The sequence below is a fragment of the Argiope bruennichi genome, chromosome X2, assembly GCF_947563725.1.
Source record: "Argiope bruennichi chromosome X2, qqArgBrue1.1, whole genome shotgun sequence".
Classification (NCBI taxonomy): domain Eukaryota; kingdom Metazoa; phylum Arthropoda; class Arachnida; order Araneae; family Araneidae; genus Argiope; species Argiope bruennichi.
This window is the reverse complement of record NC_079163.1, coordinates 92,681,221-92,699,545: the sequence shown is the minus strand read 5'-3', so window position 1 is coordinate 92,699,545 and position 18,325 is coordinate 92,681,221. Positions and strand designations below refer to the sequence as shown.

Sequence of the window (18,325 nt, the reverse complement as noted above, 5' to 3'; positions counted from 1 at the left end):
CGTCACATGTGGAACTCCGAACTGAAAGCCTTACTATAGTGTGGTATAGAACTTCAAGAATAAAGCACTGAATCTTGTTTCAGTTTTTCACCATTTTTCAAACTTGTGAACTTGTTTGAAAATTTTATAAATGAAACCCGAAAAGAAACTAACATAAAAAAAATCCAGAGTTTTAGTAATGAAATAATTAATAATCGCTTTACTTGGCTAAATGTGTTTGAATCTTATATTTTGCTTATTAAAACAAATTCAATGATCTCTTAAGCAATATTTTGTATATTGTCATAATTCTAATTGTCAGCTGTTTATCAAAATAAAGTTACAGTGAATATTAAGTAAATTATTGGCTTCTCAATTTTTTAATAACATTTTTAAAATTCATATTTCTATATCGTATACCTTTTCTATGTTGGTTGATGATTTGCGTTACAATCATAGAATTTTTCGAATGTTCGAATTGCATGTTTTCTGAGTATTCTATCCTCATTTTGTTTGTGTTTACTACAAAACTGCAGTTAATTGTTAAATTTATTGTCAAATTAAAGCTGTAGGTGACCGCTGTAATACAATTATTTCTTTTTCAAAAATAATATAATTATTTCCTTTTACGTTGTTTCACATAAGTTAAAGCACTTGAAATTAAAAAGAATTTTTTTAATTATAAAACCGTATAATTATAACGTAAAATAACGCAATTTAATAATAACTTATAACATAAAATTAATAATAATAAATAATTTAAACGTTTAATTACAACGTAATTGAAAATTGTAACACAGAAAGGGTGTATTATTTAAATTTAAAAGATACATTCAAGTAAATAAAGTATGAAAACATTCACTTGCTTGGTGCTCAACGTAATGGGAACAATTTAAAAAAAATATCTGAGAAATAAAATTACTACAAAGGAAATTGAAAGAATATTGTTCACACTTAGTATGCAGGACTATCTGAAATTATTAAATTTATAGGTTGCAAATATTTTAAAATTCTCAAAAGTTTTTGTTCTTGTCATTCAGTCTTTTTTTTATTTTTTATTTTACAGATCTCAAATGTATAACAAATCTTTTGATGAAGAAACCTGTAAAAGATTACGCTTGGATGCCAGTCCCGGTCAAGCAGGTGACAAACCTCAACTTGATGAAGAGCGTAAAAAGAGACAGGTAAGAAGACAGCAGTTTCATCAAATAAATAGAAGGCATCACATGATCAGTAACATTGAGAATTTAAAGAGGGTCTTTTTTGTTGTTATTATTTTAACTATTTAATTCATGAATTTATTCTTTTGACAACAGAAAAGGCTGTAAGTTTCTCCATGTTAATAAGCTGTCTCCATGTTAATATTTTTTTTAAAGTCATGACATCTCGTCTAACAATCGAGATCCATCGGCCCTGATATATGACGTTATGACCGTATTTCAGAATCGCGATCAATTTGCCTTAGATTTGAATCTTGATTCTTTCAAGATTCGTCATGCTTGTGGGTCTAGTTATGTCAAATATGATCATAAAATAAGCTTCCTTCAGTTGGTGTAACAGGAAGTGTGGAAAGTGGTGTACAGATTCTAGTTCTGTCTTCTGTATTTCAAAGCTGTAGTTCCCCCCCCCCATACATATGCGTTTGACCTTAATAGTATATGTAATATATTTAATAATAACATTAATATTTATAATGCTATGCTGTTAGACCACTAAATTATTTAAAAAATAATTTAGTGGTCTAACAGCATAGTATCATTTCAGCATCTCTGAAATATCTAGACTTATATCATTTCTAAAGTAATAAGAGAACAATGCTTGTAAATAATTTCTAGAAATAGTTACGTTTTACGTCCAGTTTTAAAATATCACTTCGTTTGTGATACATAGGACCGGAGTAAGCTCTGGAAGGGCCTTTGGGAAATGTAAGTTTCATGGGTATTTTTTTTACCAATCTAAACTTTAAAAAACACTTTTTCATTAATTTTAATTTAATCTCTATGTAAGCAATTTAATAAATATTGCACATATTATGACAAACTGAAATAATAAAATATTTAATTACGAGAGCATTACAGATAACTGATTTCAATATCTTACCTATAAAAGAATTTCAAAAATTATTTTTAATTTTTAATTTATTTTTGAATCAAAATTGTAAGAAAATTACCGGAAATTTTTATGAATTTTTAAATATTTAAATAAAAAGTTTGCCATGTTTGTTAACTTGTAGGTTAATTATCCAATTGAAAAAAAAAACTGCTTCTGCAGGTGAAAAAATCCTTAGAATAATTGAAAATTTTAGCAACACTTGATTTCAATATTATTATATTCAACTATATAGCCACAACAAATCCTATGAAAGCACTGCGTTAAATACCCTGAAAATATTGCAAGAAATTGAGGTTTCTGCCCCCCCCCCCCAAAAAAAAAGATTACAAAGCCTTAAGTGTTGAATACTTTGCATATTTGCTAATCCTGTCCTGATGCATACAGAAACATGTATGCATCTGATTCTCATTCCAATAATCCAATAACCCTACTAATTAAAAATTAGTTGGGTTATTAGATTACAATCAAAATTTCAATTAAATTAATAAAAAATTAGTTATGTATTATTTGCAGTATGGTTCTTAAACTAGGAAACATATTTAACAACAAACATTATATCGTTATATTTGAGGTATCTGGATTTCTGTCATTTTAAGATATTTAAAAAGTGACAAGATAGAAAATGCATATGAATATCTGAAAAAAAAACTGTCATATTTTGTCTACAAAATTAATATAGCACTCCATTTATTGATGAATACATTTAAATTTCATTACAGCAGTTACGAGTTATTTGTATGCTAGAGTTAATTTTATGTTATTCTTGTTAGCCATTTTAAAATAAAATAATTTTTATTTTTCTAAAAAAATAAATAGATAATAACTAATGAATAAAGAATTAAATTATATCTTTTCTTTGCTATTCATTATATGGACTCTTTTCAGAATTTAATAAAAAGTTGGCTGAAAAGAGCTTAATTAATAGATGTTTTGTTTTTAGAAGTTTTATTAGTTACAAAAAAGTAGATGAAATATATATATTACTATTATTAAGTTAAAAAGAATAAATCCGGGAAGAAATCTTTTAAAGTATTTGAACAAAGGGTAAGATTTAAGAATATAATTAAAATTAGATTCTTATTAAGAAATAAAAATTTATTCAGAGCAACTGCTGTAAAGGACAAATTGATTTGAAAGGTGAGTAAAAATTGACTACTTGCAGTTTTATAAAATATGTTCTAAATAGGAAATTGATGAAATATTTTTAAAAATTAATCTTCACATAATAATTTTCTTACTGTAACAGATAAAGAATTTATAACTTAACATACATGCAAGTTTATATATGAATTTTTCTACTAAAAAATTTAATGCATAAAACAGACAAAAAAATTAAATCAGAAAAACGAATTAAATGTTACATTTCTTTTGTTTTATTTAATTCGAAATGAAACGAATAAATGGTGAATCCAATTGTTTGAATCAAATATTAATATCTTAATTCTCATGTTTAACAATAAATAAAATTTTAAGGGAAAAATCGTCTTTCCACAAATTGTTTCATTGGCAAATTAACTTGTAACAAAACATGTTTCCAGAGTTTTAGACTAGTTAATTTGTATCAATTTTATTCTAAATGATAATTTATTTTTCAACAAATTTTTATTAAGGAGTGTAAAGAATCCAGGAAAAATAACTAAACAATTTTATTTTTATACGAAATTTATTAATTAAAAACATTGCTTGTTTAATTAAATTTTATTCTCTAAAAGTTTTTTGTTCATCAGGTTAATAAATGTAGCAAGCAAATAATTTTATTAATTTATTGTTACATTGTTCAAAATTAATTAAAAGAAGAAATATTAAAACTGAGGTAAGATTGTATCTTTTGTAATCAGCTGAAATAAAAAGTAAAGAGATCAAATAAAAATGGAAAGATAGTCTCGCAGTTAACTTCTCATTTAAAATGTTTTATATTAAGTCATTAAATACTTAATAAATAACTTAGAAAAAAATGCTAAGAAAAATTATTTTAATTGTATATAGGGTATTTCAGCTAAAGGTTTGCAAATTTTTAGGAGAGGTAAATTACACTAATCACAAAGAAATGACAATGCTGAATCAAAAATGCTTACCAGATGCGATAGATGGGGCTGCAGCGGAGTGAGAGTTTGAACATTATGTGAAACTGCATCTGCAAAAGTGCGCTAAAGATCCCGTTTATTCAGTTTTTGTTTTGTTCACTGATGAACCACTCTTTACAAGGGATGTAATCTTCAATCATCTTAATATGTGAGCAATGTATGACTCGACTTTGAGACTCGAAAGAGTGCAACACAGAGATGCTTTATGGTAAATGGCTTATGGTTTGGTTTTCTCGATTACCTCATCTATTATGCCTTCCTTACTTCATATGGAAACTATATGAAGTCACTTGCGTATGACACGCCGGTTGACAGCGAGGAGGAGTTAATTCAATACATCATCTGTTTCTCCCTTCTCGTTGTTTCATTTTTATTTTACATTATCCCTTCTCATCTGATTCATTTTTATCTTCAATAACTGATGCATACAAACTTTTTATAAATTGAATTAAAAGAGTGTAAATTTATAATGTAAATGAGTTAAAGAAAACCTGAAAAGTATTGTCAATAAGCATAAAAGTATTGTTGGAAATCCCGTTATCTAGATGGGGGGGAAGCATTTCTGCATTGTATTTTATTGAAAGTGTTCTTTTACATAGAATAATAAAATCGTATTTTCATTGCTCAATTCCTGAACTGTGATTTATAATACTCTATTTTTTATTATTATTTCCTTACGATTTGATTAACCGAACTGAACGAAATTAGATTAAATACAATTTTTTACCTTCAGTCTTGTCTTTATTAAAAACTGTTGAATAGCATTTGATATAAACTCTTTTTTTTTTCCTGAGAAAATCTTTATAGATAGACAATTTAAAGAATTAATTTCAGATTAAATTTAGCGTCTGATTTTACTAAGATATAGGTTGCATTTTTTTATACTCAATGCTATTCTCCTCTGTATATTATTTAACTCTGTTCATTTTGCTGGAAACTATTTTTGAAATAAATATATTCGTTTTTATTCTAGACATTTGCTGAAAAAAACAAAGTTAATTTAATTAAATATTTTGGAAAAATAATGAAAAATGATTTGATTACTGTTATCAAACAGAGGAAGAAAATGACTTACCGAAAAAAAATTCAATCAAATGAAATTTAATTTAATACATTTAATCAATATATACACAAAATAACTTTTGGGAGCAGAGCGAGGATGAGGTAGTTTAGCAATTTAACTCTCTGATTCTTAAGATTATTCGAGTTCATCTATCTCATAGTACTGGAAAGACTTAGTTTCTCTTTCAAAGATAAGAAAAAATATCTACTCCCTCAAAAATTGCAAAGACAGTCTGTGTTCTCTAGGGTTTGATGTAACAAAACTGACCTCGCTTAGCTGACGGCTGTTAAGCAAATGTAGGTTTGGACATCCTTTCAGGGAAAACCTCCCCCCCCCCCAAGCTCATCTCGATAGGTATCTCTAAAGAGCAAATCACCCGGCACGAGTATTCAACCAATCACATTTAACGAAAGGGGGAGAAAAATTCGCAATGACGAATGACTAGGCATCTCAGGTACTCGCCTTAGTATCGTTGAACGGGCGTTTGGGGCCTTTCATTAGGAAATTCTACATAATAAAAAATAATGCAGTCATTATAAGGCTGTGATATCATTTTGCTAAAACAAGCAACATTGCTATAAGCTGCAAATTTCATCAAGTAATCACGGTGTTTTATTGATATTACCGAGAACTAGCAAGAAAAAACAACTATGACTATCTTCACCATGATTCCTTGTTGTTCGTCTATCATTCACATCACTATGAAGGGAGAACTTTTAGTTATAATTTATTAGGTCTGGTTTATCTACATTCATAAGAATCATATTTTTTATCTTTCCATTTTTATCTTCTGAGAACTTATTCTTGGGGGAGTTAAAATTCTGTGGTAGATGCCATTTTGCTTCAATAAGATGAAATCAAGCATGCATAAAATTTACGTTATAATCTTTGAGAAAAAAAAATTTCAGTATCAGTAGGAGGTATAATTAATACCTCAAAATCATAAAATAAATACCATTTATTTTACAATTAAGATTTTTTTTTTGTACTTAGAGATTAAAAAAAAAAACATATTGCGTAAAAAAAAGGATTTTTATTTTTTAAGTGAAATAAATCATATTTTTTTATTCTTTAAAAAAAAAAAAAAGACTAATTCTTGATTTTTTTTTATTTTACCTCATTTTAAAGAAATATAATTTCTTTAAAATTTATAAGCATATGTTGCTTGTATTTAATATTATTTTTAAATTCCTAGACTATCAACGACAATAATTTAATATGGCATAATTTTTTTTAAAGTTTTCTATTTATAGTAAATTTAAAAATTCATGTTGTGCTTTTTTATTATTCTTCATAGGAAAGACTCGAAGCTATTTCAGAACAGCTAAAGCTCCTTGGTAGTCAACAGGAAGAATTGAAAACTCGTTTGCAACAAGCTCGAGAAGTTCAAAACTATGCGGCGGTAACACATTTGCAAACCCAGCTGGATCAGATCTCTGCACAACAAATGCAATTGATAAATGATCAGAGTGACATAAATAAGCAACTTAGAAGAATAGAAAGGTTTGTGTTTGAAATATTTCTTACGTATGAAAAATATTTTAAAATATGTTGAAAATTTTATCATGATTTTTTTCAAGAAGTAAATACGATATTGCAATGAATGAAATATTCACTCGTGCTAAAGTAGTATTTCATTATAAAAACATAAAAATATTTATATCTATAATATTCTTAAGCGCTTCTGTTTTTTTTTAATGATATTATTTTTAAAAAGATGTTTTACGAAAAATTTGTAGCTTTAATTTAGCTTTTATTAAATTACCAACAATGGTTCTTTCTCACCTTTTACCATGGACTGAATAAGATGACCTCGTTGTATTTGCTTGCAAAGCTTCTGAGTATTTTCCTAAAGTATGGCTTAGAATAGTGCTTATTATAATCAGTAAATTAAATTAATTTCTGCCTTTTTAAAACTATTTATATAATTATGTGAATCTCTGTTAATGTAGTCGGTTAACATTTTATTTATTTATTTTTGCTTAATATGAAAACTTAACTTTTTAAATGTATCGTTGAAATTTAATGAAAAACTAGCATAAGGCTTTTATTTAAAACTGACTGTAATTATAATAAATAATGTTATAATCATATTAATAGCGGTTGATTAAATTACTTATTATAAATATAAATTAAATAAAAATTAAAAATTATACAGTAACAATAGTAACAAATTTTATTAAAAATTTTGTTATATAAAAAGTTTAAATTTAATTTAGTATACGAGTACGTTTTATAAATTGTGTGCAGTTTGCAATGGTATTTCCATGTTCGTTCAAAGCATTAAGAGTGTCTCTCACCAGTAGAAATATAAATCTTTAAAAACGCATTTTCATCAGAAATATTTAAAAATTAAATATATTTCAAGAATATTTTTCATGAAATGTTGCTGCTATATTTTAATCTATATTTTTAATTATTAATTAATTTTATATATGTTTCTTAATTTATCACTTTATATTTTTTTAGATATTACCTTGGTGGTAAAGGATGTGGAAGACTGTCTTCGTGCTCAGATCCTGACAAAATAGATAATGATGATACTGGTATGTGTCCATAACTTAAGTGATTTTCTTTTGTAAAACTCATACAAATTATATTTAATGTAAATACAGCAAAATTTGTTATAGGTAAATTTTGTTTGTAAAACACACAACTCTCATAAAAACTTTAAATTAAAAAAAAAAGATGTTTTGAAGAATATTAAAAATAAATAGCCTTTTTTAATAAACTCTTGGAAAGTATAAAAATTAGTTTTGAATAACTTTAATTGTAACAGATATTTTAAATCATCTGTTCTAATTGAATTTCAATTTTATAATGTAATGGTGTGTGAATTTTATTCTTATAATAACTACATTCAAATTATTCACATGAATAATAATAAATTTTTATAGTATATAAAGCTACTTTATTTTTAATTATAATCACTTTTTTGAATGAACAAATCCCATATAAAATTAAACAAATAAATAGAAATATTTAAAATATTCCCCATTCCTAAATATATTTTACATATTCTTTAAAATAATATTCTTTTTATCGTCTTAAAAGCAATTTGCTAGAAATTGTTTCAATATATTCTCCTTTTTATATGCCATTAATGGAATTGCATCTCTAAAGTACTTCATTCATTTAACAAAGAATATCTTCCTTTCAGATTCACAATTTTCTGCATACAGTAATGCTTCTTCTCCTACTTTAAGTCATGATGCCCATGATTCACCTTCACAAGATTCAAATCAATCTGCGCATACTACTGATGTTTTCGGAACAATGAAGATGACTATGAAGAAAACCAGTGTTCAAATAACTAAGCAGTTAGTTCAAGAAACGTTAATTGATGAAGGTCTTCGTGTTGTAAAAGAACTGGCCAACCAGATTAAAGAAGATTGTGAAATTTCAGCATTGGCACCACCAAATGTTAGTCCCCCTCGGAACAACAGCAGTGGTAGCAGCACAACTTCAAATGGTCCTACTCCGAATGTTTCCAACAGTTCCAAACCTGAAACTGGAAGTCGTCCTCGAGGTAGGCCTCCGAGACTCGATAGAGACTATTCAATAACAACAGCTTCTGCCACTGGAGGTGGATCAAGAGCACCTACTCCTATGAGCCATCCGCCTCCAGCATCTACTCCTTCTCCTTCCACCACAAATAACAATTCTAACAGTAACAATGGAGGGAATGCTCCTGCATCATCACCATCTGCTCAAAATGGACGTACTATGTCATCTTCTGCTATGAATGGTCCAGCATGCTCCTCTGAAACCCATAATAACAACAGTAGTACTAGCATCCCAATCAGTGCCTCGTCTCATTCAGTGGATGGATTTGCAATGCCAATGACAAATGGAACTAATGGCCTCAGCCATCATCATCACCATCAGCATCATCATCAGCAACATGGGTCTGGAGGCAGTAATTCTCCTGTTGTTGATATAACTTCTTCTCCTGAACCTATGGGAAAAGGAGCTTCCAACAGTCTTAATGCCCTTCTTGCCTTTTCTCAAAAAGGAATCAAACAAGAGCCCTCCTCTCCAAACAATGCTTATAAAATAGACTGAGGCCTCTTCAGTATTAAAATGCTCTAACCAAACTTCTACTATTTCTCATGTAGATAACTTTTTAACAAAGATTTTTATTTTCTCTTTAGTATATATTCTGTTACTGCATCCACACTTTTATTTATGTTTTATAATTTTAGCCCTGTTATTTTTACTGCTTTTGTACATTAGATTTATCATTTTGTGTGCTACCTGCCAAAATGAGCAGAAATGACACTATGCTATTTCTACTTCAAAAGTATAGTTACTAGTTATCTAACATAATTAAGAAAAACATTTCAAATTAAGATATTGTTACATAGAGAGGCTCTGAATAGGGCTGGAGGTTTAATCCATTCCATTGGTGCAGTATAAAATATTTGTGTGCAATAACCTGTTGTTAAAGTCCTTCCATTCATGGATTCGGGCCAAAACTAAAAGAAAAAGGACTGGAAATCTTGGCTGAATAATGTCTGTGATTATTTGTTCTTCAATCCGTAAATATACGTTTTAGCAATTCAATACTGACCTGGTCAGTGCTCTTGCAATGTGCCGTGAATTTTGTGTGTGCATGTTGCTTTATGGAAGTCCTAGACGTCCGCATTTGCCTAGTCCAGTGTGACCAGTGCAGTACTTGTCTGATTTTATTCTGATAAAATAAAAGACAGACGTTAAACTTCTGATGGATCTTTCACTTGAAGAGAACCTCTTAGGTGGTGCTCAGCAGGAGACAGATACATTATTCCCAACAAACTCTCCTCTTATTCAGTGGTTTTCAAAACCAAAAGCTTCAGGCCGGTGGCATGAAACTTGAAAGACATGATTTTAGGGACGTGTATAAAATGAAGTGCAGAATGAGCTTAATCTTTGTAAATCACTTGAAATAATCTCCTGCTCATAAAGTGGAAAACATTTTCCCTGAAACAACTATCTATGCCAAGTGTGAGTGCAACAGAAACAGAATACAAAGATTTCTGTTCTCTTTCTCATCTTTGTTAAAAAAAGATGATATAAATATATAGCTATATATAGGGGAAATCGAATATTGGTGTTCTACAGAGATCTGCAGTATCATCATACCATACTTGATTCAGATATCTGTGATTACAGTCATTTATTTGTCATGCTTGTAAGCTTTTCTTATACATATGATATCACTGGAAACAGATATTGGAATATGAGCTGGACTTGTAAAGTACAAGAGGAAATGGAATGGGAACAATGAAACCATCTTAGTTGACAGAAAACAACAATCAGTGCATTTAGTGATATGATGCCAAAATTGTACTTGAAAAAGTGATGTTCCATCTTAGTTTTCTAAATTAAGAGTTGTGTGATGTGATAAAATGTGATAGTGTTTACATCCTTAAATGTTATGCACAGATAGCTACCAAAGTCTCAATCGCATATGACTTTCTCATTCAGCATTCTTTAAGCTCCATGGGCTGATAACTAGTCTTCGATTGAAGAATAAACGAGAAATCAAACATTTTGATATAACAAATTGCACTATCCTATTATCAGTTAACTCACCAAAATGCTTGGAGTGTCAGAGAATGGATATATCTGTACACTTCAGGTTTTTTGGTGGTGTTTAAAAAAACAACTTCTCGTTTGAATTTATTTTCTTATTTTTGATTTCAAATACTATTCCATTGCCAGGCTAAATTTACCAAATTTATAGTGCTGATAGCCTTGAACATCAGCTCATGTAAAAGTTTCATTGGCTGATACAAATTCAATGTAATAAATACATACTAATTGGTCATCTGTCCAGGCTATAAGCACTACTAAAGCAATTCATTATCTCAATAGGATTTATTTTTCATTAAAATATTTTCTACGGTTTATATTTTATGATTCTAATCACTCTAAATGCAATATTGATAACACTAGCACTGCTCGCACTACAATAAATCTTAGGCGAATAGAAGTGAGTAGTGTGATAGTGTTGATTTTATTGTATATCGATTAATGTTCAAGGCTATATTGGTGTGCATTTCTTAATATATTGCTTATATAACCCAAACTTTCGTTGCTCTTAAATGCCTTAGATGTGGCTTTGTTCTTCCTGTTCAAATCAGAATTTTTTAGGTTTGTAAATAATCTGTGGAATATAAATATTTAACCTAAGAAATAATTAGTTTGATGGGCATAACTGAATGTTTATAATGAATGATTTCATTACCAAATGTTTTGCATGGGCTTTTAAAAAACATTTTAACCACTGTAAATTTTCTTCTGAATAGAAATTTATAAATAACTTCATTAAAAAGTACAGTCATTCGATGCAACTCGCTAATTTCCTAAGTAGATATTTTAATATTTACTCTCGTTAAGTTTAGGACAGTATGATATTACTTAATCAAAGTTCATTTACTGTTAGATTTGATTAATTGCCAGACTGTCATTATTTACTTTACTTATAAGTACTGCACTCAAACCTCATTCGCTTGTGCAATAAATCTGAAATTGGTTTGTAAATGTGTTGAATTCACTATATCAATATATATTAGTGTTTTTTCAAAAGAACTATATTTGTAATTTCTCTAGTTATATATAACTAAATATTCCATGGGAAAATAAAATTTTAATTCATTTGTGCAATACCTTATTACCCCTAATATCATGCAAATTTATTTAATGTGTAGTTGGTTTTAACAAAAATCTTTTACTGTTACATTTTTTCACTTAGCGTTTATATTGTTTATATTGCCTTACATTATTAAAGTCGATGAAAAACTTGATATAAAATATTTGCAATGGTTGGGGTTACCATATTTTTATTTGTTTTATTGTAATTATTTTTTCTGAGTTTTAGTTACATTTTTATAGTTAAATGGTACTGTTAATGAACTTAATTTGAGTTGAAATTAGAGAATAATATTGTTATAAAGTTAAACATTTATCGATGTAATCTTCATAAGCCAATGATTTATAAATAAACCAATTTGCAATAAATATTAAATGGTTTTACTACTTTTGTATATATGTGTTATTTACATTTTGTGGTATGAATTCAGACTTTTGAAGATTGTATTTATTATCCAGTATTGTTGTTATAGAAATCAATTTCCTCTTTTATAATGTAACTGAAAATAAAATATCCCAACTATATATCCTGAAGTATATCAGGCTAAATATTAAAGGCTTGAACTTTGAGTCCAACTGTTTACCATATAAAGACACTTACAATAGCCAATTATAATATTGTTTGTTTTTAGATTAAATTTATTTTGTCCATTGCTTTTTTTATCTATTAATTCAAGCATTTTCCATCGTCATGTTTAAAGAATTATTTATAGTTAAACGTGGCTTTGACTTCAGCAGAAAAATGAAGAGAATCTAAGATTTACTGTTTCAAAATGTGCTGAAAATAGCAATTTTTACTTTGTAAATCTTCGATGTTATGCAAGAATGTATTGGTCAATTTTTGATTTTTAAAATACTCAATCGCAATACTCATGTAATTTATTTGTCCTATTTTGTGTATTATGTGATGTACTTTCGGCTAGAAAGGAAATGAATCTCACTTTATTTTTTTGATGAATTACAGTTTTAGATAAGTTTATATAATACTCTTGTGTTGTGTATGTCACTGAAAAGATCATAAATCAAAATGTGTGTGAAATTTCAGGCATATTCACTCTTCATTTTTCAGAGTTTCCTAGCCTAGTCTCTTAATTTTAATGGAAACTTTGCTGTTGTCACTGCAACTGCAATGCGATTGAGGTGTATTTTTGTCAAGAGTGTTCCTGTTTTGGCTGTCATATCTGAATAAAATTCAATTCCCCTTCTGTCAAGTAGTCATTTTCTCATTTTATTTTATTCATGACAAACCTTGCATCTTTTTTAAATTGCACAACATATTTACGTTAATACACAATTCCTACTTCTTTTTCATTACACACATTTCACCACTCCCATTCTTCATCCAATGTAAGTATTCTATAACAAAGACATCTTTGAAGCTAAATATTATGTTTAGAGTAGTTCACAAATTCTCAAGGGCATTAATTCACACGTTTTCAAACCTTTCTCTGCTTCTCGAATATTCTAGCAACTCTTTGTAAACAGGCATGTAGGAAGCTATCATCTGCTTGTTCTCAAATATTCTCAAACGATCAAGTGCATTCGTCCCATGTGAAAACTTCGTATTGTACAAATATGAGTAATAAGCGGCAAGTCTTTTTAAACAATTGTCTACAGTGCTTTCCAAACTTTTGGCACGCAAGCTGATTTTAAAGTATAGAACCTAATTTTCATTATTTGCATTACTTATTTATACATCCATCGTGAGCACTGTTTCAAAGCTATATTTATACCAAACTGGAAAAAAAAAATGCCGAAAGAATGTGAGATCTTTTTTATTGATTAAATTGAAACCATTTCTTCCAGAAATAAGTGAAATTTGTTGTGTATTCCTGAATTTAAAAAAAAAAAATGAAACTTTTTATGCATATCACTCAGAAACTTTCTACGAGTTGGTGTATGAGAGAGAAAGAAAGTAAATAAAAAGAAAATTACAGTATTCTGATCAATTTTTAACTGTCATTTTTTAAAAACTATCAAGTTTGCCACAAATTTAAAACTAATTTTTAATCCCAAACAAAGTCTAACAAACATTCCACCTTCCCCAGCCAAAAAGGCCGCGGTGGCCTGGTGGTAAGGTCTCGGCTTGTGAGCCGTAGGGGTTTCAGGTTCGAGACCCGATTCCACCGAAGAACTGTCGTGTAAGGGGGTCTGTTGCATGTTAAATCTGTCATGCCAAACGTCCTCTCGCTGGTGTGGTGTGGCGTGGAGAGGGGGGGGGGGTGCCAGCTCAGGTGTCTTCCTCGTCGTCTGACCGCGGTTCAAAATTACGAGGTCCGCCCCAAAATAGTCCTAGTGTTGCTTTACAACGGGATGTTAATATAACTAAACTAAACTCCCCAGCTAAAAAACCGAATCAAAAAAGAGATAAGTAATATTAACCAAAATATTTGACAGCCCAACGTCAGATTTGCAAATTTCTAAAATAAGAAGATTCTTGTTTTATTTTATTTACTCGGTTGTAAGAATAGGTTGAATTTATCTTTTAGCACAGAGATTAAAATGGATCTGAAATAAGGATTCATGTATTCTTTTATATGTATATTTTCAGAGCTTCTGGTGTGTTCCATCTTGGATTGCGATAACAATAACGAAAACAGAAATAATAATTGATGGGTATTTCACTACTCTATTCTTAAACAACTCCTTACCTTTTCAAAAAATTCTAGATACAAATTTCTTTTCATATTCTTAATTTTAATTTCTAATGTCAATGTAAATTTATTCTTTGCTCTTAAATGTATTTAGTACAATTCATAGCCTTTTTGTTGAAAATTTCTGTTTTGTCCACTGATTAGTTTTCTAAAAGAGAAATTCCGATCTAACATTAAATGATACATTAATAAAGGAATACAAATATTTGAGTAACGTAAGATGTAACAAAATTTTAAAACATTTTTATAAATCCTGATTTCTTCCTTCTAATCTAGACTCATTTTCAATCACAAGTACGATGAAACAACGAAATCCTTCTAATCTCTTTTTATGACCAGCTGTCAAAATAAATACTGAAATCGTCCAGATACAAGTTACTTACATGTCGGAAATCTTCATTACAGAAACAAATAGCACTAGTAAGAATAATGATCATGTATAAAATATCAAAATCATAAGATGCATCTCAAAATTTGACATACATATATATCAATAAACAAATGACAGGCATTCGATTATATGCATTTCCTTTTAATTAAATTAGCAACATTTAACATATGCTCAGTTATATACTGAAGAAATAAATTACGTTTAGGTGACAATTGATAAGACTATTCCATAAACATATACTTTCCCCCAGTTCTTTTTTGGAGCTGCAACTACACTTCGGATTTGGAACCAGAAGGCTCCAACTTTGAAACCCTATTCCCTAAAAATCAGCAACGTAAATGCACATTAAAATCGAAGGGTAAAAATGTTCCATTAGTATGACATGGCAAATTTAAAGGATGCTATCTGTTCAGGTATCGCCCTTTTCATCTGATCAAAGTTCAAAATTAAGAAGTTTGTCCTGAAAATGCTTCTAGTATAACACCTAAGTCAACTTTAAGCTCTCTTCAACACTGGTATTTAAATCAGTTTTCTATCTCGTCTTTTCATTTATTAACACTCTGATTCACCTTATTCGATATTACTATTTTTATATCAAGTAATATTTTTAACTTTATAGTAATCTGAGTCTCGCATACCTCTCACTAGGAATATTCCTTCAAATCTAACATTTTAAGCAAAATTTTTCTTTCCCATTTTGTACTGCATGTACCGCATTCCTTAAGCGATCGCGTTTACAGCTTTCGGCAAAAATTTCAATAGTTTCCGCTTGCATTGAGGTTAGAGATACATTTATCGATTTTCGCAATTCAGTTATTTATGGTACGTGATTAACAATTACTTTTATCATCATTTGCATCCAATCATTCAACTCAAATTCGAAAAAGTTTATCTATGCTAAAAAGAAAGAAAGAAAAATAACAAATTTTTCAATTTACTTACAGAATGTGTCGTTGATTAGCAATTCCAAGAGGCAAGCTACTATAGATTTAGTAGAGGATGGTTGAAATAAATGTGTTAATACAACTATGTGTTAAGTAAATCACGCGGCTGAGATATACGTCGAAAAAGTTTGAAATTTCGTCAACAGATGGCGCTTTACTACTGAAATCATACAGATATGTGTAGCTCAAGTAGTTTCACAAAAAAAAGTGGCACAACAGAAGCTTAACTACAAGTTTTGACAACAGAAGTTTAGACTCCTCAAAAGAAAAAAATATTTGTACATCACTACTCTATCTACCAGCAACAACCAAAAATACAAATTTAAAGAACCAATGAATAGCTCCAATAGCAATAGCTCCTCAGGTATAGGCAGGACTCCTGTCTCAGAAAATAAAAACAAAGAAACAAGGGATAACTTTCAAACTGTCTCCCCAAGGGATTTCGCAAAATAAAAACCGTGAGTTCAGCAAAAATTTAAAATTACCACAGATCTTTCCATTCTAAAACTTCCCCACTGGAGAAATCAATAACCCTGAAATGAAGAACAAGAAACCTACAACTATAAATCTAATTCTCAGTCAAAACAATAGTCTTATTTTATAAGAAATTACCTGCAGCCATCCGACAGCTGAAACAAATACTCTTTTGGGTATATCAATATACAGCAGCAGACAAAAGATTCAAAAGGAAATATCAAAAAACTTCTCTAAGATAAGAATAAAGTATTTTCAATGAATCAGGTGACAGGCCACTTAAAAGCCGTGATAAAAACCTTTCCACCAACACTAATCCTGAAGAAATCGAGCAAAAATTGCCAGAGGAAAATTTCCAAATCACCTGGATCAGCCCAATGAAGAACTTCCACAGTTACATCTTGAAGGCAAGAAAAATGATAATCATCAAAATATTTTTAACTTAAATCATCTTACTTTACAATCATCTTTATTTTACAATCATCAAAATAAAAATAGATCCATAAAAGAAATCAACCATTACAATTTGCTACAAATGGATCTCACCATGCAGCTAGGAACTGCCACGCTTGGCTCCATTGCATCGAGCCTGGCGTGCAACGGCACCCACGCTATTAGGGAATGCAACATGGGGGAAAAAAAATTAACTCCATACGCATCAACTGTCATATGACAGAACATCTCGCTTCCTGGAAAGAATGCCCAATCACTCCTCAAACTCAGAAAAGTCTCCCGAATCAATTCAAGAAAGCTTTTACAAAGCCATTATCTCATCAGCAGTTTATCGATATTCTAATTAAAAGAAAAGAAACTGTCCCAGGTCCCGAAACCAATCTTGTTTGAACTCATAAAGAATTCAAAGATTCAATAAGCGACCTTAAAGAAATTTGAAAAATACTTTCAGAATTCCCAAACCTAATGAAAACTATTTTAAGAAGAAAGCAAAGAGCAAGCTAGTGAAAGTTCTTACTGTTATCAACACACTCTTCTCAGATGAAAACTCTCCCAAGAATAAATTTCTGTACTCTGGCCAAATGAAGCCTTCTCATTGACGACTCCCATAAAGTCACTAATCCAACCACCAGATCACTGCTCTAGATATCAAGAAAAGAAACGTCTTCACAAACCAGCAAGATCCATAATTAGATCAAACTTGAAATCGTCAGCCAAGCTATCTCCCTTTCACCTCCACTCCTACTTTAAGCCAGACTCGTTCATGTGCTTCGTCCACTTACAGACTCATTTCTCTTCTAGATCATCAATATTGCATGTCAATTGACGAAACTTCTGAAGCTCCCACTCATGACCGTAGGAAGCTTCAACAGAGGTAAGTACTCCATCAACCACCAGAACATTTTTTTAGAACAATTCATTCACCTGCAATGAACATACCGCTGGACAAGAAGGAACAAACATTGATAGTAAACCTCTATTATCAGAATGAAAGCAATATTTCGGCAGCATTCCGTACTTATCGGCGGATGAGAGAGGACCCATGTCCGTAAATGTAGTTAAAGACATGATTCATAAGTTTGAAAGAACTGGTTCACTAGATGTTGCACCGGGAAGAGACGGTGTGCTTCTGAGCCGACGATTGTAAAGAAAGTTGCAAAGCTGAATCACTTGAAAATTCTTCAAATACCACTTTAAGTGCCAGATCTATACCACGAGCACTAGACATTCTGTGGTCAACCGAGAGCATGATTTTACACAAAATTTTAATGCTCTACCCTTACAAGATGCACATCGTGTAACAATTGAAACCGCAAGATAACTTTGCAAGTCTTGATTTTGTCTTGCGTTTTCTGGCGAGGATGTAAGTGGATGATTATTGGTCATTGCATATTTTAAGAACAGACGAAGTTCATTTCCACTTAGACAGTGTTGTAAACACACAGAATTGCAGTATTTGAGGTTCCAATAATCCTCATATCGTACAACAAAAAACCGCTATCTTCCCCAAATGTCAAGGTATGCTATGAATTCAA

The 18,325-nt window shown here is 30.0% G+C and overlaps 1 protein-coding gene across 6 annotated transcripts in view; it reads left to right on the top strand.

The window, feature by feature from the left end:
* Positions 1-13,085, top strand: part of LOC129960309 (NGFI-A-binding protein 1-like) — a 281,783-nt gene extending 268,698 nt beyond the window's left edge. For all 6 annotated transcript variants that reach the window (XM_056073650.1, XM_056073649.1, XM_056073647.1 and 3 more), the window contains 4 exons: positions 1,046-1,163; positions 6,536-6,741; positions 7,708-7,784; positions 8,399-13,085. In XM_056073650.1, coding sequence (XP_055929625.1) covers positions 1,046-1,163; positions 6,536-6,741; positions 7,708-7,784; positions 8,399-9,303 — 1,306 coding nt within the window. In that variant the 3' untranslated portion in view covers positions 9,304-13,085. The remainder of the gene's footprint in view (positions 1-1,045; positions 1,164-6,535; positions 6,742-7,707; positions 7,785-8,398) is intronic.
* Positions 13,086-18,325: the final 5,240 nt, after the last annotated feature.